Source organism: Dryobates pubescens, chromosome 8 (genome assembly GCF_014839835.1).
Source record: "Dryobates pubescens isolate bDryPub1 chromosome 8, bDryPub1.pri, whole genome shotgun sequence".
In the NCBI taxonomy this organism is placed as follows: domain Eukaryota; kingdom Metazoa; phylum Chordata; class Aves; order Piciformes; family Picidae; genus Dryobates; species Dryobates pubescens.
Window position 1 is genome coordinate 42,130,960 of NC_071619.1, and position 22,239 is coordinate 42,153,198.

General features: G+C 49.7%; 1 protein-coding gene across 1 annotated transcript in view; it reads left to right on the top strand.

Annotated features, from left to right (window-relative positions):
* CASR (calcium sensing receptor) overlaps positions 1-18,644 on the top strand; it is a 47,662-nt gene extending 29,018 nt beyond the window's left edge. The window contains exons 4-6 of the mRNA XM_054163814.1: positions 8,138-8,368; positions 13,423-13,546; positions 16,300-18,644. Of these exons, the coding sequence (XP_054019789.1) occupies positions 8,138-8,368; positions 13,423-13,546; positions 16,300-17,750 (1,806 nt within the window). The 3' untranslated portion in view covers positions 17,751-18,644. The remainder of the gene's footprint in view (positions 1-8,137; positions 8,369-13,422; positions 13,547-16,299) is intronic.
* The last annotated feature ends 3,595 nt before the right edge of the window (positions 18,645-22,239 follow it).

Consider the following 22,239-nt stretch of genomic DNA (forward strand, 5'->3'; position numbering starts at 1 on the left):
ATGGAGGCAAGCTCCAGGCATGCTATGGGGAGTGCACTACTTGTGCGTGTCTACTAGCAAGGTGGAGAGGGATTGCTGTGCAATAATGTTACAATATTGATGATCTGGATGAGGGCATTGAGTCCATCATCAGTAAATTTGCAGATGACACCAAGCTGGGGGCAGGAGTTGATCTGCTGGAGGGCAGGGAGGCTCTGCAGAGGGACTTTGACGGGCTGGACAGATGGACAGAGTCCAAGGGCAAGAGATTGAACACATCCAAGTGCCAGGTTCTGCACATTGGCCACAACAACCCCAGGCAGTGCTACAGGCTGGGGGCAGAGTGGCTGAGAGCAGCCAAGCAGAGAGGGACCTGGGGGTGCTGGTTGATGGAAGGCTGAACATGAGCCTGCAGTGTGCCCAGGCAGCCAGGACGGCCAATGGCATCCTGGCCTGCATCAGGAATAGTGTGGCCAGCAGGAGCAGGGAGGTCATTCTGCCCCTGTACACTGCACTGGTTAGGCCACACCTTGAGTCCTGTGTCCAGTTCTGGGCCCCTCAGTTTAGGAAGGAGGTTGAGTTGCTGGAACGAGTCCAGAGAAGGGCAACAAAGTTGCTGAGGGGGTTGGAACACAAAGCCCTGTGAGGAGAGGCTGAGGGAGCTGGGGTTGCTTAGCCTGGAGAAGAGGAGGCTCAGGGGAGACCTTCTTGCTCTCTACAACCACCTGAAGGGAGGTTGTAGCCAGGTGGGGGTTGGTCTCTTCTGTCAGGCAACCAGCACCAGAACAAGGTGACAGTCTCAGGCTGTGCCAGGGGAGGTTAAAGGTTGGAGGTTAGGAAGAAGCTCTACACAGAGAGAGAGATTGCCTATTGGAATGTGCTGCCCAGGGAGGTGGTGGAGTCACCATCCCTGGAGGTGTTCAGGAGGAGACTTGATGGGGTGCTTGGTGCCATGGTTGAGTTGATTAGGTGGTGTTGGTTGATAGGTTGGACACGATGATCTCGGAGGTCTCTTCCAACCTAGTTTATTCTATTCTATTCTATTCTATTTGAATATCTATTGAATTTGTCATTCAAATCCAGTGACATTTTTATGCATATATTACCAACCTACTGTCTCAGCTTGTGGAGTGCAGTGATGAACTGTCTGGTCCTGTCAGCCTTTCAGATCCAATTTAAATTGCTTAGGCTGTTCTCTAATCTCTTTTTAAGGACCTTCTACTTCTGCTAATGTCGCATTATAGCTCTGAAACAAGCACCCCTGGGATATATCCAGGGTTATTATTTCTCTTCTGGTAGCAAGGTCAATAGCATACAATTCACTTAGCATTCCTGGGCCTCCTTAGCTCCTTCAGTCCTCTTTGGCTGTCTCCTACAATGTTATGTCATGAGGATCTGGCATACATGACACCTTTCAATTTGAGTGTGTTCAAGAATATAGAATAGAAACAGAAACAGAAATAGGAATAGAATGGAATGGAATGGAATGGAATGGAATGGAATGGAATGGAATGGAATGGAATGGAATGAACCAGGTTGGAAAACACCTTTGAGATTATCCAGTCCCACCTATCACCCAACACCAACTAATCAACTAAACCATGGCACCAAGGGCCTCATCCAGGCTCTTCCTAAACACCTCCAGGGATGCTGACTCCACCACCTCCCTGGGCAGCACATTCCAATGGCAAATCTCTCTTTCTATGAAGAACTTCTTCCTAACATCCAGCCTAGACTTCCCCTGGCACAGCTTGAGACTGTGTCCTCTTGTTCTGGTGCTGGGTGCCTGACAGAAGAGACCAATCCCCACCTGGCTACAACCTCCCTTCTGGAAGCTGTAGAGAGCAATGAGGTCTCCCTTGAGCCTCCTCTTCTCCAGGCTAAGCAACCCCAGCTCCCTCAGCCTCTCCTCACAGGGCTGTGCTCCAGACCCCTCCTCAGCTTTGTTGCCCTTCTCTGGACACCTTCCAGCAACTCAACATAAGTGTCTCAATGTCCTTCTTAAACTGAGGAGCCCAGAACTGGACACAGGACTCAAGGTGTGGCCTAACCAGTGCTGAGCACAGGGCACAATGACTTCCCTGCTCCTGCTGGCCACACTGTTCCTGATGCAGTCCAGGATGCCATTGGCCTTGTTGGCCAATTGGGCACACTGCTGGCTCATGTTCAACCTGCTATTAACCAGTACCCCCAGGTCCCTCTCTGCCTGGCCACTCAGTATGTAGCCTAATGATTTCTTAGCCTGGTATTATGTCTCTTGGTATTTCTTAGTGTGTAGCCTGGTGATTTTTTGCCTTCTGTGTTCTCCAGGGTTTTTGTGTGTTCTGCTTTCCATTAATATTAATACTTGTGTTTCACAGCCCTGTCTGAATGGTCTGTGTTGGATTAGTGCTTTGAGAGCACACCATAATAAATCCTGCTCCTTAAGCTTTATTTGTATGCTGAGGATAGCAATGCATCATTACCCTTTAATTAATTGATGAGCTTTAACTTGAATTAGCATAGCCATAAATCCTGAACTGAGGATGGGTCTAATCACACATGGGGTACAGTGATTCAGTCCTTTTCCCTAACTTGTCCATGGATGTTCTCCATGCTGTTGGTTACAGGGACCTCTGTCCTTACTGACTTATGCTTGTACATGGATCATGTTGGTCTTTCCCAACCAAACCAATTCTATCAGTCTGTTCTGTGATCAATGGGACAGAGACTGGTCAGAAGCCTGCTTCATTTGGAGCAGGTCTAGGTCTCTTCCAACCTGGTTCATTCTATTCTATTCTATTCTATTCTATTCTATTCTATTCTATTCTATTCCATTCTATTCCATTCCATTCCATTCTATTCTATTCTATTCTATTCTATTCTATTCTATTCTATTCTATTCTATTCTATTCTATTCTATTCTATTCTATTCTATTCCATTCCATTCCATTCCATTCCATTCCATTCCATTCTATTCCATTCTATACTATCCTATAGGAGGGCCATGAAGATGATCAGAGTGCTGGAGCACCTCCCCTATGGGGACAGGCCACGAGAGCTGGGGCTGTTCAGCCTGAAGAAGAGAAAACTCCAGGGAGACCTTGTCACAGCCTTTCAGTACCTGAAAGGGGGGCTGCAAGAAAGCTGTGGAGGGACTTTCTGTGAGGGCTTGTAGTGATGGGATGAGAGGGAAGGGATTGAAGCTTGAGGAGGGTAGATGTAGACTGTGCTGCCCAGGGAGGTGGTGGAGTCACCATCCCTGGAGGTGTTTAGGAAGAGCCTGGATGAGGCACTTGGTGCCGTGGTTTAGTTGATCAGATGGTGTTGGGTGAGAGGTTGGACTTGATGATCTTGGAGGTCTCTTCCAACCTGGTTGATTCTGTGAAAGAGTTTATAACCTGAGCCCTGAGGTGTGGGGTGTGTGTGAGCAAGGGAGACATGCTGCTAAACTAATCCTACAAAAGGCCACCATTAGCCAGGGTTACATATTGCTTCCTAAGAAGCCTAATGTCAGGAGATAAAACAAAAGAACAGATTCAGTGAATTGAGTTTTATGAAGTTAAAGGCCAAAAATTGCACCCAGGGCATTTCTCCACCCTTCAGCTCACTAACTGTAAGACCAGGACAGGCAGGACTTGAATCTTCAATTCTGCTCTCTCAAGTTTGCTTCCAAATGTGTATAGTAACTGTAGTTAAACAAAGTGCAGGGTCTGTATCTCCTGCCTCTACAGGTAACAGTCAGGGCAGCAGTGACATCCAGTCAGGATATCCTGGTGTTGTTCTGCAGAGCTGCAGTGAGGAAAAGCCTGGCACTCAGCCCAGCATAACTCCAGTGGCTCTGGACATCAGAGCTGCAGGTGGCAGCCTGTGGTAGGTGCTAGAGCCTGCAGAGCAACTCGAGTTCCCTGCTTTGGCACTTATGCTGCTGATGGACAGGGTTCCTACTACCACCTCCAAGATTGCAGCTTCACTGCAGAGGAGGCCAAAGGGAGCTGACCCAGTACAAACATCACTGTGGATCTGCAAAACCCCTGTCACCCATTCTGACCTCCCAGCTGCTTCTGCTCTGTTCTATCTATTCCCTGATGGAGCTGAAGAGTTATTAAACACTGGAACCATGTCCCCGGTGGGGCGGTTGCATCCTCATCCCTGGAGGTGCTACCAAAATGCAGAGCTGTGATGCTGTGGAGTATCATTTAGCACCAGACTTGGTAGAGTTAGATGATTTTTGGACTTGATCTTGCAGGTCTTTTCCAACCAAAACAATTCAGTGGTTTTGTAACTCTGTGAGCTGCTGCCCTAGGTTAACACAGCCTGCTCTCACAAGCCCCTCTCCCCCCACACAGATGGGAGGGAAAGCAACACAAAAACCCCCTCTGGGTTGAGGTAAGGCATTTACTGAGATGATGCAGTGCACAATCCCCTTAGCCTGTTTGCAGAAAAGCACAGCAAAATGCAGAAGCAGCAGCAGAAGCCAGAGACCTCCCTGCACAACCTACAGCCTGCCCAGTGGACAAGACCAGCACCCCAAACTGGAAACCAGAAGCAGCAGCTGCAAACAGAAGCCTCTCGTGCTGCAATCTGAACTTCAAGCCCCCTCATACTTTGCTCCAGCCAGCACTTTGAGTTTGAAGCTGGCATGGTGGCAGCATGGTATAGAATGTCTGCAGCCTGTTCAACTCAACCCATGAGAACTGGACAAGTGGCATCTTATTGGGTGACCCTCATGGATGAGGGGGAGGAGGAGGGCACAATCTTGTCTTATCTTCCTTGCAGCAGCCTATGCTCACCACAGCCATGTCCATCAGAGGGTGAGGTCTTCCTGGGCCAAGTCCTGGCTCTTCAGTGAGATTATTTCAGCTGCATACCTCAAAGGGGAGCTGGTCTACTGAGGAGGGCCAGCAGGGATGAGGAGATAAAAACTTCTGCCTCAGCCCTCTCAGCCATTATTCAAAGCCTGGATACTGTGGTGATAGTTCTATGTTCTTCCATCCACATTCCATGACTTTGCAAAGGCATCAATGGCCTCATCATGCATAATTCTAACTCTCTCAGGCTGCTGTTGATAGAGGCAGTGAGAGGAGGGTATCTCTGTAGCTCTGGGGATTTTAGCTTGATAGGAGGAAGAAAAGAAACCTGAGAAAAATGAGGCAACAGAGCAAAACTGACAGGAATTGATGAAGGGATTCTGTTCCCCTGTCCCTGTTTCCTGGTGAACAGGTTTCATCAAAACCATGTTGTCTGTTCTGTGTCTGTGGGGTGAGGAGGCCTCTGCCTGCTCAGACAAACTGATTTAAGCTTATTTCTTCTTACATTTTGCCATCCAGGGTTCTGTGTTCAGGCACTGAGGTGAGAAAGGGAGGACTGGGCTTACAAGCTAGAACCACAGCAGCAACTACATCGTGGTGGTTTAAGGCCAGCTGACAGCCAGGTGCCCTCAGAGTCACCTCAGCTTACCACAGATGAGGTCTACAGAGAAACTAAGAACATCCATTAAATGAAGGAGAAAACCCAATCTGATAAGTGCATGAAGCAGCAACTCACTTTTTAAGACAAACAGGGTGTGGATGACAGCTGCCAGTACAGGCTTTCTACTACTAAGGTTAGAAAAGACCTCTAAGATCAAGTCCAACCATCTGCCCAAGACCACCATGCCTACTAGAACATGCCCCCAAGTGCCACAGCTGCACATTTCTTTGAACCACCTCCAGCTGTTGGTGCTGCAGGTTCTTTGTTCCACCCTGTCAGGTTATCTAGGTCCCAAATGTTTCAGCTACAGTTGTCCCTAGGATTAGCTGCACTTGTCCAGAGCATGGGACTGGTTAAGGCATGAGGTGGAAATGACAGGAGCAAATATGTAGGGGTGGGCACACTGTGATTACCTGAGACTATGCAACCAGGAGACAAAACCAGTCTTCAGGCCTGCCATGTAGCAAGTGAGCTCCAAGTGTTGCTTTTTAGTGGCCAGCAGGAGCAGGGAGCTCATTCTGCCCTGTGCTCAGCACTGGTTAGGCCACACCTTGAGTCCTGTGTCCAGTTCTGGGCTCCTCAGGTTAAGAAGGACATTGATAGACTTGAAGGTGTCCAGAGAAGGGCAACAAAGCTGGGGAGGGGTCTGGAGCACAGCCCTGGGAGGAGAGGCTGAGGGAGCTGGGGTTGCTTAGCCTGGAGAAGAGGAGGCTCAGGGGAGACCTCATTGCTCTCTACAGCTCCCTGAAGGGAGGTTGTGGCCAAGTGGGGGATGGTCTCTTCTCCCAGGCAAGCAGCACCAGAACAAGAGGACACAGTCTCAAGCTGTGCCAGGGGAGGTTCAGGCTGGATGTTAGGAAGAAGTTCTTCCCAGAAAGAGAGATTGGCTATAGGAATGTGCTGCCCAGGGAGGTGGTGGAGTCACCATCACTGGAGGTGTTTAAGAAGAGACTGGATGGGGTGCTTGGTGCCATGGTTTAGTTGGTGATAGGTTGGACTTGATGACCTCCAGGGTCTTTTCCAACCTATTCCATTCCATTCCATTCCATTCCATTCCATTCCATTCCATTCCATTCCATTCCATTCCATTCCATTCCATTCTATTCTATTCTATTCTATTCTATTCTATTCTATTCTATTCTATTCTATTCTATTCTACACCAGAGTGCCCTGGGATTGGTTTTCTTCAATAAAAAGCCAGGTATTCTTGTTTCTGAGTGATTGATCATTCAGGATTGACTTGACTACAGTAAGGTTTTTGATACTGTCTCCCATAACATCCTCACAGTAAAGCCCAGGAGATGTGGCATCGATGGCTGGTCAGTGAGGTGGATTTGAAAACTGGCTCAACAACAGAGCTCAGAGGGTCATCATCTGTGGCACAGTCAGCTTGGAGGTCTGTGGCCAGTAGTGTTCCCCAGGGATCAGTACTGGGTCCAGTTTTGTTCAATACCTTTATCAATGATCTGGATTGCTGAGGATACAAAACTGGGGGGGGTTGGCTGACACCCCATCAGGCTGTGCAGCCATCCAACATGACCTGGACAGGCTGGAGAGCTGGGTGCAGGCAAACCTCATGAAGTTCAGTGAGTACAAGTGCAGGGTCCTGCATCTGGGGAGGAATAACAGCAGGCACCAGGACAGGTTAGGGGTTGTCCTGCTGGAGAGCAGCTCCATGGAGAAAGACCTCGGAGTGCTGGTGGACAGCAAGCTCTCCCTGGAACAGGAGTGTGCCCTCATGGCCAAGAGAGCCAATGGTATCCTGGTGTGCATCAAGAATGGTGTATCCAGCTGGTCTAGGGAGGTTCTTCTCCCCCTCTGCTCTGCCCTGGTGAGACCACACCTGGAATACTGTGCCCAGTTTTGGGCTCCCCAGAGACAGGGCCCTGCTGGAGAGAATCCAACAGAGAGCCATGAGGATGATTAGGGGACTTGAGCATCACCCCTATGAAGAGAGACTGAGAAACCTGGGGGTCTTTAGTCTTGAGAAGAGAAGACTGAGAGGGGATCTCAGGGGTGGGTGTCAAGTGGATGGGGCCAATCTCTTTTTGGTGGTTTGCAATAATAAGATAAGAAACAATGGGTACAAAGTTGAACAGAGAAGGTTTCACCTCAACACGAGGAGAAACTTCTTTACCGTGAGGGTGACTGAGCAGCAGAGCATGCTGCCCAGAGAGGTTGTGGAGTCTCCTCTGGACACATTCAAAACCCACCTGGGTGCATTCCTGTGCAGACTGCTCTTAAGTGATCCTGCTTTAGCAGTGGGGGTGGACTTGATGATCACTGGAGGCCCCTTCCAAGCTCTGATGTACTGTGGTACTGTGAGAGCATTTACACGGAGTGGTTGTGAGAGCAGGGTGAGAGGGATGCATGGGTGATGGAACTGCTTCAGTGGTTGCCCAGAGAAGACTCAGTCTCTCACATTCCACATCCACCTTGATGTGTTTCTGGGTAATGTAGGTGATCCTGCTCTAGCAGGGAGGGTTGGGCTAAATGACCTTCAGAGGTCCTTTCCAGCCCCTCCCATTGTGTGACGGGGTGAGATGTTGATGAAAGCCTGGCACTGCTGTGATTGATTGATTTTTAAGAGTTTCAGGACTGCAGTGAAGTGATTGTTTCCAGTCCTATCCCCAAAGCAGATGTGTGCTGTGGTAGGGTTGTGGCACTCAGGCATTGATGGTGCCTCTCTCTCTCTCTGTCTCTCTAGGTTCTCAAGCACTTGCGACACTTGAATTTCACCAATAACATGGGGGAGCAAGTGGATTTTGATGAGTTTGGGGACCTGGTAGGGAATTACTCAATCATCAATTGGCATCTCTCTCCAGAGGATGGCTCTGTTGTCTTTGAAGAGGTTGGGCACTACAATGTTTATGCCAAGAAAGGGGAGAGGCTCTTTATCAATGAAAACAAGATCCTGTGGAGTGGATTCTCTAAGGAGGTAAGTGCTTCAGTCCTCACAACAATGGTTCCCAGGCCTCTGCAAGCTGAAATTTGAACTCACATTCCTTGTATTGTGGCTCCCTGTCTCATGAGAAGATCCATTCATCTTGCTGTCTGCATGGTCTGTGCCATAGTCCTTCACACACTTCTGGACAATGACAGACAGCTGCTCCTCCCCTCCTACACACTTGGTAAGCTGGAGTGTTACTGGTTTAAATAATGACTTTTTTTCTGGCCCAAGCACACAGCTTGGAATTTTGCAGTGCTATTTCCACATGAGAAATTCATTACCCAAGCTGGGTTCTTGACTAAGTCAAGCCTTCCTGAGCTCAGTAGTTTCACTGCTGCAAACAGACATCTTTTCCCCAATTAGTATCTGTGTATCAAGAAATATCTCTACCTGCTCTTAGTTAGATTTGCAACTCTTTCTGCTGGCTTCACCCTCCCAAGTCCCACAGCCTTCTTCACATCCTTGCCTTGCAGAATGAACACAACAAGCCCTGTCTGTCTGCCCAGGTAAACTTGGACATGGGTCTCAAAGAGTGCGAGATGGCAGTACCTGCTGCCTGGTTGAGTTTACCAGCAGATGCTTGTGCAGTCTCAAAAGTACCTGATGCAGCCATCAACTGTAGTCAGGCCTAAGTCCTTCTCCACTTTCTTGCATATGTTAGATCTTCTCAGTATAACTGCACTAATAGCCAGGGCTGTATCTCCCCTGGTGTGGTGGAAACGTGGTGCAGACAAGAGCCAGCTGAGCTGCCATCTTAGCCAGAAGCAGTCCACTCCAAACTAGACATAAATCCCTATGCCAGGAGTGGATACTGAGCAGGCTCCTACCTTGGGGCCTGGAGGGTGACACAGGGAGCATTAGCTTAGCAGTGTTGCTGCCAGGTCTCTGCTGCCATGGTTAGGTATGTTAAATCAGCCCCTGACTAACCAACAAGGCAATGCACCAGGTGGGTGGCAGATCAGGTAACTGCTTCTGGAGCAGGAACACTTCCCTGATATGTTCACAGCACCAGTTAAGCCTCATCTTTATGACAGGGACCCCTGCTGCACTTATGGTTTAAACACAGAGCTCTCTGAAGGTTTGTCAGTTTTGATGCTGTCTCCCACAGCATCCTCCTGGAGAAACTGGTTGCTCATGCTTATGGCTTGGGTAAAACCTGGCTGGATGGCCAGGCCCAAAGCGTGGTGGGGAATGGAATTAAATCCAGCTGGAGGCCAGTCACAAGTGGTGATCTCCAGGGATCAGTATTGGGGTCAGTTCTCTTCAATGTCTTTATCAGTGGTCTGGACAAGAGGATTGTGTGCACCCTCAGTGAATCTGCAGATGACTCTAAGCTAGGGAGAGTGTTGATTTGCTTGAATGTAGGAAGGCTCTGCAGAGGGATGTAGGCAGGCTGGATCAATGAGCTGAGGTTCAACAAGGCCAGGTTCTGAGTCCTGCACTTGGGTCACAACAACCCCATGATCTTTCCAGGATTAAGACAGAGAGGCAGAAAAGCTGACCAGCAAAGAAAGACCCAGGGGAGTTGATCAACAGTGAGCTGAACATGAGCCAGCAGTATGCCCAGGGGGCCAAGAAGGCCAACAACATCCTGGCCTCTGCCAGGGATAGTGTGACCAGCAGGATCAGGGAAGAGATGCCCCTGTACTCAGCACTGGTGAGGTCATACCTTGAGTCCTGGGTTCAGTTTTGGGGCTCTCACTATCAGAAAGACATTGAGGTGCCATAGCAGGTCCAGAGAAGGGCAATGAAGCTGGGGAAGGGGCTGGAGAACAGGTCTTGTGAGGAGCAGCTGAGGGGATTGACATTGTTTACCCTGGGGAAAAGGAGGCTGAGGGGAGATCTTCACACCCTCTACTACTCCCTGAAAGGTGCAAGGTGGGTGTTGATCTCTTCTGCCTAGTAACCAGTGACAGGATGAGAGAAAATGTTCTCAGGTTGCACCAGGGAAGCTTTAGGTTGACTACTAGAAGAAAATTCTTCACTGAAAGAGTTCTCAAATGCTCCCCAGGGAGGTGGTTGAATCCCTCTCCATGGAGGTGTTGCAGAGATGTGGTGCTGAGGGACATGCTTTAGTGCCAGACTTGGAAGAGTTAGAGAATGGTTGGACTCAATGATCTTAAAGGTCTTTTCCTAGCATAACCATTCTGTGCTTCTGCTTAGAGCATGTTGCCACACAAATACTGAGCTCTTCTAGGCCCAGCTGGAGTCTCTGAGGGAAAAAACCCAAACAAGTGGAATCCAAATCCCTGCTATTCTAACCCTTCCTTCTGATCACTGCAAACTCCACATTTTCCAACAGGTAGGATTTTATTGGATTTTCACTCAAACTGAGTAGTTTTGTTCTCTTGGTCTAAATTCCTCCAACAGTTCAATATTTCTCTTTGTCCAAAGCTGTCAGAAACGTGAGTGGATGTTGCCAAGAGTCATGCCAGGGCATGCAATTTGTCAGCTAGTGGAGGAGGCTGTGATGTCTGTGTCTGCTGCAGCCTCTTTTTTTTCAGTTTATAGAGTTTGAATTTCTTCCAGACAAAAGGCTGTGCTCAATGACTTCACTCATTGAAGCCTTTTGTGCTTCTGTCATACTCAAAAAGAGATTAAGTGCAGTTAAAATTAACACAGCGACTCCAGCATTGGCCAGAACTGCAAAGGAACAAGTTAAAGAGCAGGTAAGAGAGATTCATTTGGGCAGAACTTGATGAAATTCCCCCCAGAATACTTAAGAAGACAGCCAAAGCAATCTCAAAAGTACTAGCAATTGATCTTGGAGACATGTGGGGGATGGGTGATGTCCCAGAGGATGAGAGGAGGATAATCATAAACCTGTTTTTAAAAGCAGATGCAGGAGCCAAGGGAATTGCACAGAACTGAGCTGAGCTTCAGTAACAGAAAAGACTTGATAAAGGAAAAATAAATTAAACAGTTTGTAAGCACTGGGAGGATAATAAAGTGATAAGCAACAGCCAGCATGAATTTGTCAAGATGCAGTCATGGCAAACCAATTTAATTTTCCTCCTTGGAAGCTAAAGCAACTTAGTAGATAATGGGGCAGCAGTGCATGACTTCAGTTGGGTCTTTCACTCAGCCTTGTTCAAAATCATCAGTGGCAACCTAGGGAGAGACAGTCTGGTCTCATCAAGTCCTGAGTGCTGCATTACCTGCTGAAAGACTGTCCCAAGAAGCAGGTATTGACAGGAAGGAGTTCTTCAGGTGGGAAGCTCCTAGGATTTGCCCTGGATACCTGTTCATCCAATTAATCATGCAGTCCTGGTTAGGACCTCAGGAACGGCATTCCCAAACTGCTTGCCTGGGAGAAGAGACCAACCCCCACCTGGCTACAACCTCCCTTCAGGGAGTTGTAGAGAGCAAGAAGGTCTCCCCTGAGCCTCCTCTTCTCCAGGCTAAGCAACCCCAGCTCCCTCAGCCTCTCCTCACAGGGCTGTGTTCCAAACCCCTCCACAGCTTTGTTGCCCTTCTCTGGACACCTTCCAGCAACTCAACATCTTTCCTAAACTGAGAAGCCCAGAACTGGACACAGGACTCAAGGTGTGGCCTAACCAGTGCTGAGCACAGGGTACAATGACCTCCCTGCTCCTGCTGGCCACACTGTTCCTGATGCAGGCCAGGATGCCATTGGCCTTGCTGGCCACCTGGGCACACTGCTGCCTCATGTTCAGCCTACTGTCAACCAGTACCCCCAGGTCCCTTTCTGCCTGGCTGCTCTCAGCCACTCTGACCCCAGCCTGTAGCACTGCCTGGGGTTGTTGTGGCCAATGTGCAGAACCTGGCACTTGGATGTGTTCAATCTCCTGCCCTTGGACTCTGTCCATCTGTCCAGCCTGGCAAAGTCCCTCTGCAGAGCTCTCCTACCCTCCAACAGATCAACTCCTGCCCCCAGCTTGGTGTCATCTGCAAATGTACTGATGATGGACTCAATGCCCTCATCCAGATCATCAATAAAGATGTTAAAGAGGATGGGGCCCAGCACTGATCCCTGGGGCACACCACTGGTGCCTGGCTGCCAGCTGGCTGTGGCACCATTCACCACCACTCTCTGGGCTCAGCCCTCCAGCCAGTTCCTAACCCAGCTCAGAGTGCTGCTGTCCAAGCCAGGGGCTGACAGCTTGGCCAGGAGTTTGCTCAAGCCACAAAATGCTCAAGCCACAAAATGCTAGACACCTAGAATCATTTGGGTTAGAAAAGACTTCAAAGATCATCAAATCCAACCATTCTCTAAGTCTACCAAGTTGGTGCTAAACCAGGTCATTCAGCACCACATCTTTGCCTCTTCAAAACACCTCCAGGGATGGGGATTCAACTGTCTCCCCGGGGAGCCTATTCCAGGGTTTGAGAGAGGTCATTTCATCTTGTCCTTTCACTGGTTCCTAAGGAGAAGAGACTGACTGCCAGCTGGTTCCAGCCTCCTTTCAGGGAGCTGTAGAGGGTGAGAAGGTCTGCCCTCAGCCTCATTTTCTCCAGGCTAATCAACCCAGTTCTCTCAGCTGATCTTCACAAGACCTGTTCTCCAGACCCTCCACCAGCTTTGTTTCCTTTCTCTGGACCCACTCCAGGACCTCAATGTCTTTCCTGTAGTGGAGGCCCCAGCTCCATGGTTGACTCAAATTCCTACTGTCCTTTTTTTTGAAGTGCCTAATGATTGTTCTCTGCTGTGTGTATTGTGGGTCACATACCAGTCTGCAGTGCCCACAACACAGCAGAGATTACTAAGACCTGCTGCTCTTCCTTGCCATCCCTTGATTTGTTCTTTCAACCAAATACAAATGCAGTGGGTTGAGGAAAGACTAATTGTGCAACATGTGTCTGTCCTGTGGAGGGAAGAGGTGACCTCTGAGGGTCTCCATCCAGCATGCTAACCAAAGGACACCACCCTTGGAGGAAGCCCAAGGTAGAAAGTAGAAACTGCAAAGTAGAAAGACAACAGAATAGAATCACAGAATCAGTAAGGTTGAAAAAGACCTCTAAGCTCCTGCTGGGCATTGCCACCCTTGGGCATTAACCCTCCTCGGGCTCTTTTCTTGCAGGTGCCTTTCTCCAACTGCAGCAGGGATTGCCTCCCAGGCACAAGGAAGGGCATTATTGAGGGAGAGCCCACCTGCTGCTTTGAGTGTGTGGACTGCCCTGATGGGGAGTACAGTGATGAAACAGGTAAATATGGAGCTTTTTGGGGGGTTGCAGAGGACCATGCCAGCCCTCTGGGCAGCATTTGCAGTTGCTGCTGGTACTGCTTCCCTGCAGGTGCTGAGCTGGAGGCTGCTGTGCCAGGGAGCTTCACAGAAAAGTCTGCAGGGACTTGGTCAAAGCTGATGGGATTTGAGTCCTATAGTCCTCAGGCCTTCTGAAAAGCCCTGTTATCCCTTCTGCCCTGAGTTAGGACAATTAAGGCAGACAACATGAAAAAGGACTTGCATAGAAAGGCCTCCCAGGCACCCAGAAGCCAACTCCCATTGCACTGTAGCAATAGCTTTAGTTTCTACAGAAGCCTGGGAGAAGACAACACTGCCTCCCCTAACCCTAAATGCTGTAATTATCTGTCTGGTTTTCCTCATGTTGTCAGGGTTTCATTGCATGCTTTACAAAGAAATACATTCCATCCCATCCCTGACTTCACAAGTAGAGACAGATACTTCCTTTTGTAGGGGGTCACCAACCACAACTTTTGTGTGGGGCATTGTAACTAAAAGACACCAAAATCTCTGTCTCTTACCAAACATCTGTGGATATCTGTCTTATTGGTTTCAATGGGAGCTCGGATCAAGCCACTTGGGTTGTGCACTGGAAGGGAAAGGTGACCTCAGTTTAGAGCTGGCTGAAAAAGTACGTATTTCCAACACCAGTAGTGCTCCCCCAGTGCTGGGCCTCCCTGAGGTACCAAAGGCAAGTAAAACCTTTCAACTCAACACTGCAGAGTGCTCAGGATCTCCTGCACCAGCTGTTGGGGAGCAGTTGTGTTCCTTTGGGATGGTCCAGTTTGCATCCTATCGGATAGGGATGATTGGTTTTTAGCAGGAACATACAGCAGCACAGGGTGCATTTCCAGATTAGACAGAAGCAGTTCTGCTCATGTGTAACAGAGGTCTTTTGGGGTATTTTTCATGGGATTTTGAAAGCTGGCACTGGTGTGTTAGTGAAATTTGTGGGGCTGATGGGGTGACCGTGTTCTGACTCCACAGGTTTCTGCTCATGTTTCAGCTGACAGCAATGCTTTTTATTTCCCATGCTTGCCAGCTTTATGTAGCTTTAAGTGTAGAGAGCAGTTTTACTACCAGTCTCATCCAGATGAGACACTGGTACTACTAAAAGAGACAGTCTGTCATGTTCTCTCCCAGCTCTTTGTCTGGCAGCAGTGTTGGTGTTCCATGGAGCGAGGTGGATCAGGTCTCTGGCCATCCTGAAAACAAACTCTTGTCAGGTTGAGTTTCCAGGTAGAATGAGAAGCTGTGTGACCTCTAATCTTAACACAAGGGAGGGGACAGGAATGAGCAGTCCTGGGAGAGCAGGGTTTACTCCTTTCAGTGGCAGTGTGGTCTCTAAGTCGTCTCTCAGTCAACAGTGAGAGCACATCTTTAGGGTGCAGTGCTAAATGCTGCTTCTACCCTGCTTCAGCTGCTTCTACCCTAACTCTGGTGGAAGCAGTTGAATTCCATGGGATTGTGAAGTTAGCTCTGCCTTGCCTGCAGTTTGCAATTGGCCTTCAGATAAAAGGCACAAAGAGATAAAAATGATCATCTGACTACATCCTGAAGGCTGAGGCAGGTGGTGACTTCCAGCTCACTGCCCTCAATGCCTTTCCACTGCCATCAGTGGAGCACAAGATCCGTTTAGGTGAAAGAAGACCAGAAGCAGCAGGTCCTTTGCCTTTTGATTGTGGCAGCCATTGGAGATATATGTTGCCATCCCAGTAGACACTAGTTTCTTGCAGAGGAAAGAGATGGAGACATCAGATTTCCCTTGGCAAGTATCAAAGGGTGCTGTGTTGGGTGTGGGGAGAATGATATCCCTAAGACACATCTTCTCCTGATGTTCCAACATGAAATGAGAATGTGTTGGGAGTCAAGGGCATAGCCTGCCTTCAGGGAAGAGCAATTTAAACACTGCTAAGACTCAGCTCTGTGGAATATGAAATAGGTTCTGAAAGCACTTAAGGGGGCAAGCACGTTTTTAATTTCCTCTGTAATGGAGGCAGGCAGGATGTTGTAAATGAGTGAGTGTGAGGGGGGTGGAGGCAGACAGAAGTAGATGATAAAAGTGAAGAAAGAGAAGGACAGAGTCTGTGTAACAACAGCTGACAGCAATCAAAGTTGGCTAAGTATCACAGTATCACAGTAACTAAGGTTGGAAGAGACCCCAAGGATCATCAAGTCCAACCTGTCCCAACAGACCTCACAACTAGACCATGGCACCAAGTGCCACGTCCAATCTCCCCTTGAACACCTCCAGGGACGGCGACTCCACCACCTCCCTGGGCAGCACATTCCAATGACGAACGACTCGCTCAGTGAAGAACTTTTTCCTCACCTCGAGTCTAAACCTCCCCTGGCACAGCTTGAGACTGTGTCCCCTTGTTCTGGTGCTGGTTGCCTGGGAGAAGAGACCAACCCCCTCCTGTCTACAACCACCTTTCAGGTAGTTGTAGAGGTGAAGTATTGCTGCAGAATGGATTCCAGAAACACAAGTGCAGGGGCAGGGCTTCTTATCAGCTGCATCTAAGCCTACATGGGGCTGGTTGTTCCAGTGTCAAACTCCTTTTAGACACCAGCCTGTGAGTCTGGGCACCTGCAGACACCTCAAGGCAACTCCCCATGTATTTCAGGTGAAGGCAGGTGCGTAGTTGCTGTGCATGTCATCCCACATTTCAGCTTCTTATTGTGACAGACCTCTCCCCATCGCTTGTCTTTCAGATGCAAGTGCCTGTGACAAGTGCCCTGAGGATTACTGGTCCAATGAGAACCACACATCCTGCATCCCCAAGCAGATAGAGTTTCTGTCCTGGACCGAGCCCTTTGGGATTGCTCTGACTCTCTTTGCTGTGCTGGGGATTTTCCTGACTTCTTTCGTCCTGGGAGTCTTCACCAAATTTCGCAACACACCCATTGTGAAGGCCACAAACAGGGAGCTGTCCTACCTCCTCCTCTTCTCCTTGCTCTGCTGTTTCTCCAGCTCGTTGTTCTTCATTGGCGAGCCCCAGAACTGGACCTGTCGTCTGCGGCAGCCAGCTTTTGGCATCAGCTTTGTCCTCTGCATCTCTTGCATCCTGGTGAAAACCAACCGCGTCCTGCTTGTCTTTGAGGCAAAGATCCCCACCAGCCTCCACCGGAAGTGGTGGGGCCTCAACCTCCAGTTCCTCCTGGTCTTTCTGTGCACGTTCGTGCAGATCGTCATCTGCGTGATTTGGCTCTACACGGCCCCGCCGTCCAGCTACCGCAACCACGAGCTGGAGGATGAGATCATCTTCATCACCTGCCACGAGGGCTCCCTGATGGCCCTCGGCTTCCTCATCGGCTACACCTGCCTCCTGGCTGCCGTTTGCTTCTTCTTCGCCTTCAAGTCGCGAAAGCTGCCGGAGAACTTCAACGAGGCCAAGTTCATCACCTTCAGCATGCTGATATTCTTCATCGTGTGGATCTCCTTCATCCCCGCTTACGCCAGCACGTACGGCAAGTTCGTCTCCGCTGTGGAGGTGATTGCAATACTGGCTGCCAGCTTTGGGCTCCTGGCCTGCATCTTCTTCAACAAAGTCTACATCATCCTCTTCAAGCCCTCCCGCAACACGATTGAGGAGGTGCGCTGCAGCACAGCCGCCCACGCTTTCAAGGTGGCCGCCAGGGCCACGCTGAGGCGAAGCAACGTGTCCCGCAAACGCTCCAACAGCCTGGGGGGCTCCACCGGCTCCACACCTTCCTCCTCCATCAGCAGCAAGAGCAACCACGAGGACCCTTTTCCTCTACCGGCCTCCGCTGAGCGGCAGCGGCAGCAGCAGCGTGGATGCAAGCAGAAGGTCAGCTTTGGGAGCGGCACGGTCACTCTGTCGCTGAGCTTTGAGGAGCCACAGAAGAATGCCATGGCCAACAGGAATGCCAAGCACAGGAACTCCCTGGAGGCCCAGAACAGCGACGACAGCCTGATGCGGCACCGAGCCCTGCTTCCGCTGCAGAATAACGAGCCGCTTGGCACCGAGCCCAGCTTCCAGGCAGCTTCCAGCCCAGAGACCAGTTCACAGGAGTCCGTGGTAGGAGACACCAAAGAAGAGGCGCCAGGCCCTGAGGCAGAACCTTCCCTGCCTTCGGCTAACTCCCGAAATTTTCTAGGCCCTGGAGGCGGCTCGGTCACAGAGCACACGGTACCTTCCTAACGAAAGATCCTGAGAAGCACAGCAGCTCCAGGGGGAACTTGCTCACCTCTTGCTTCTGAATGGGAAAGACAACAATGACACACTTCTGTGACACAGCCCTGCCACGCCGTACTGCTAGCGCCAGTAGTGCCTGTGCCTCTGGAGGAAGGACTGTGTCTGGGGAGCCTCGGACTGGATGCGTAGTCACTCTGTTGGCACCAGGACATGGCAGAAGGACAAGTGAAGATCACCTCTGGTGGGGCTTAAGCAGAAGTCTGCATGCCGCCTTGCCTCCCTAAGCTTTTCCTGCCAGACTGCAGCTCAGCTGACTATGGGAGGCACTGGGCAACTCCACTATACTCTGCTTTTACGTTTATGTATAATACTCCTCTTTCCCACTATGTATAATATCCCCTCTTTATCCAGTATATGTGATCTGTAACCACGTGCATCAGGACTCCCAGCTCTACAAAAGCAAGGTACAAGGTTTCACTTGGGGAAAGCACAGTCGTGGGGAACAATAAAGAAGCCCCCAACATCCTGCATGCTGTGGTCAGCCAAGGGTGTGAACATGTAAAGTATTTAATGTGACAGAGCGCCCTGCTATTTATATTTAGTAACGTCTCAGTCTTCTCCTTTCCTCCCAGCAGGAAACACTGGACAATACTCTTCACAGACTCCATTGCACTAGACCAAGCTACTAGGTTCCTACTGGTTTTCTCTCCAGCTGAGGTGGCTTTACCTCCAGCCTACCTGCTTTGGTGAAGGGGGAGAACAGCTTGTAATTCCCCCCTGCCTCCCAACGGAGACAGCTGTGAGAGCACAATGAGATGTATCCACGATTGATTATGTTGCTAGTAGTTGTATGCTTAACAAAGTGTTGCTGCTGTACTATTCCACATGGCATACATGGCTAACCCCTTCACACCATAGTCAGTGTTGTGCTTTGCCTCAAACCTACACAGAGCACTGCGCTCGTCGTGACCCCGCTGGCGGGCCCGATAGACAGCAAATGGGACAAAGTGAAATGGAGGAGTTAGGGATGGAGAGAGAGCTCCCAGGTGTGGTAAATACCATTGCAGGAGTGCTGAGTATCTGAAGTGTGTGTGCTGGTAGATGACTGGGTGAGGAAGACGTACAGGCCTTCAGCTCTGAGACACACACAAAGACAAATGGATAAATTGGAGGTGTTTTGGCTCCCAGAGGGCACCTGCTAGGTTATTTCTGACATTGCCATTTGCTTTAATGTCTTTATCAATGATGCAGATGAGGGCATTGAGTGTGCCCTCAGTGATTTTGCAGATGACACTAAACTGGGAAGAAGAGTTGAAGAGGGTAGTAGTAGAAGGCTCTAGTGAGGGACATGGACAGCCTGAATCCATGGCCTAAGGCAAATTGTGTGAGATGATTCAACAAAGCCAGGTGCCAGGTCCTGCACTTGGGTCATAACAACCTCATGAATATTCCAGGTTTGGGGGCAGAGTGTCTGGAAAGAAAGACCTGGGGGTGTTGAATGACAGACAGATGAAGATGAGCCAGCAGTGTGCCCAGGTGGCCAAGAAGGCCAACAGCATCTTGGCCTGTATCAGGAATAGTGTGATCAGCAGGACCAGGGAAGTGATTGCCCTCCTGTACACAGCATTGGTGAGGCCAGACCTTCAGTCCTGGGTTGTTTTGGGGCCACTGCTACAAGAAAGACATTGAGGTTCTGATGGGGATCCAGAGGACAGGAAAGCTGGTGAAGGTTCTGGAGAACAGGTCTTGTGAGAAACAGCTGAGGGCTGTGATAGGCCAAGAGGAAATGGCCTTGAGTTGCACCAGGGAAGGTTTAGGTTGGGTATTAGGAGAAAATTCTTGACTGTAAGGGTTCTCCAACACTGTAACAGGCTCCCCAGGGAAGTGGTTGAATCCATCCATGGAGGTGTTTCAAAGATGCAGAGGTGTTGTGCTGAGAGACATGGTTTAGCACCAGATAGTGGTTGGACTTGCTGACTTGAAGCCATGGTTTAGTTAGTCCTGAGGTGTTGGGTGATAGGTTGGACTTGATGATCTCTGAGGTCTCTTCCAACCTTATTGATTCTCTGATTCTATGATCTTAAACATCTTTTCTGTGGTCCTATGATTTATTTCCCTCCTCGCCCAGCTTGAAGAGAAGGCACCTAGCACAAAGACCATACCTGAAGACAAATGGTAAAGACTTCAGCAAAGCATAGCAGAACTTAAGTACTCTTGACACTTGTCCCTCTTCCCCAAAAGCAGACAGAATGGTCAGGGTTGGAAGTGACCTCAGAAAATCATCTAGTCCAACCCTCCTGCTACAGCAGGATCACCTAGAGTAAATCACTCAGGAATACATCCAGGTCAGTTTAGAATGCCTCCAGAGATGGAGACTCCACAATGTCTCTGGGCAGCCTGGCGCAGTGCTCTGCCACCCTCAAAGTGAAGAATGTTTTTCCTTCTGTTTCCATGGAACCTCCTGTGTTCCATATTGTGCCCATTGCCCCTTGTTTTTCAAGGCATGCCTAGCTCTTCTCCATCCATGCTGGAAAGATTGAAGTCACTAGAAGAGAGATTTGTTGCAGCCTGATGAGAGGAAAAAAGCATTCCTTGACAGCCTGGTAGGAGGGAGTGGGATTATGTCACAGAATTTATTTCCCTCTTCTCATACCCCATGTGACAGCAAAGAGCATGTGGTGTGGAGATGTCTGTTCCCTCATGAGGGTGGACTGGGTCACTATAGAAAGGTCCTGCAGCTCAGTTATGAGCAGAGACCAGAGGAGTGTGTGAGTGCACTGGGGAAAAACCCCCAGGTTGTCTTGTGGCTGTTTCCTCTTGGTTGCTCTTTCACCGGGGCAGGTGACATTACTGCAGCAAAACTTCGTTTTGCCACCTCCACTTGTTGCTGAGAAGGAAAAGGGGTTGTGGCTTCTGACAGCAAAATGCAGAGCTCCAAGGAGCATGCTATTCAGCTATTTTAACCCTTCTGTTAAGCTGTGACGTTCCTCGAAGTGGTCTCAAATGTTCATCGTGCCATGTAAGAACCGATCTGGCTGCAAGGCCTGCAGATTCCAGTGTTTGATCCAGGCTGTGGCATAGCTGCTTAAAAGAGAGCAAACACACAAACAAACGAGTTTGAAAACACAAATCCTTGTGGGCAGAGTTGTGCAAACCCCCCTGGTTTCTACCCCTGGACCCATTGAGAGTTGCTGGCTGATTCTGAAGAAGCAGGCCCTTGCTGGTGGCCTCTGGGCTTCGTTAGGAGTAGGAATAGTGTGGCCAGCAGGAGCAGGGAGGTCATTGTGCCCCTGGACTCTGCATTGGTTAGGCCACATCTTGAGTACTGTGTCCAGTTCTGGGCCCCTCAGTTTAGGAAGGACATCAAGACACTTGAACGTGTCCAGAGAAGGGCAACAAGGCTGGGGAGAGGCCTTGAGCACAGCCCTGTGAGGAGAGGCTGAGGGAGCTGGGGTTGCTTAGCCTGGAGAAGAGAAGGATCAGGGGTGACCTCATTGCCCTCTACAGCTACCTGAAGGGTGGTTGTGGACAGGAGGGGGTTGGTCTCTTCTCCCAGGCAAGCAGCACCAGAACAAGGGGACACAGTCTCAAGCTGTGCCAGGGGAGGTTTAGACTCGAGGTGAGGAGAAAGTTCTTCACTGAGCGAGTCGTTCGTCATTGGGATGTGCTGCCCAGGGAGGTGGTGGAGTCGCCGTCCCTGGAGGTGTTCAAGGGGAGATTGGACGTGGCACTTGGTGCCATGGTCTAGTTGTGAGGTCTGTTGGAACAGGTTGGACTTGATGATCCTTGGGGTCTCTTCCAACCTTAGTTACTGTGATACTGTGTGATACTGTGAATTGAGGCCGTGGTCTCCCGAGTCTAAAGGCACGACCGGAGATGGGCACTAGATGGCAGAATGGGCTTTAAAATGTGCTTCGGCTACGGCTCTCGCTTCCCAGCGCCTCCGCAGCTGGCTGTCATGGCACTGAGTCATTCCCATGGAGCAAACCCAGGCAGGTAGCCCCCGAAACAAAGCCGACAGCATTGACAGCAAGGAAGAGCTTAAAGAATGACATGAAAATGGCACGAGATGCAAACCAAAGTCTGTGCATGAGCATGAGGAACAGAAATTCACCATCTGCTGCCCTGTTTGGAGAGCATACTCACTGCTGACATTCAGGTGTTCATTCTTTGGGTGGATTTCATTCTTTACATGGTTTGGGTTTGTTTTTGGGGTTTTTTTTGGGGGGGGAGGGGAGTTGTTTTCTTTACATCTATTTATAAGGAATTTGTACCCTTGTATGTGGTACAGCTGCCATAATTTTATAGCAACAGACTAACCTGATCAGCTTGCTGGGGAGCCCCCATCCAGCCTCACTCCACACATACCTGGAGCTCTAAACCTCCAGCTCCACACCATGTCTGAGAGCTGTATTGTAGTGATGCACACATGAGAGGCAAAGGATGTTTGGTTAACAAAAGGCCCTCTTCAGGAAGGTGATTTGCAACCAGAGCC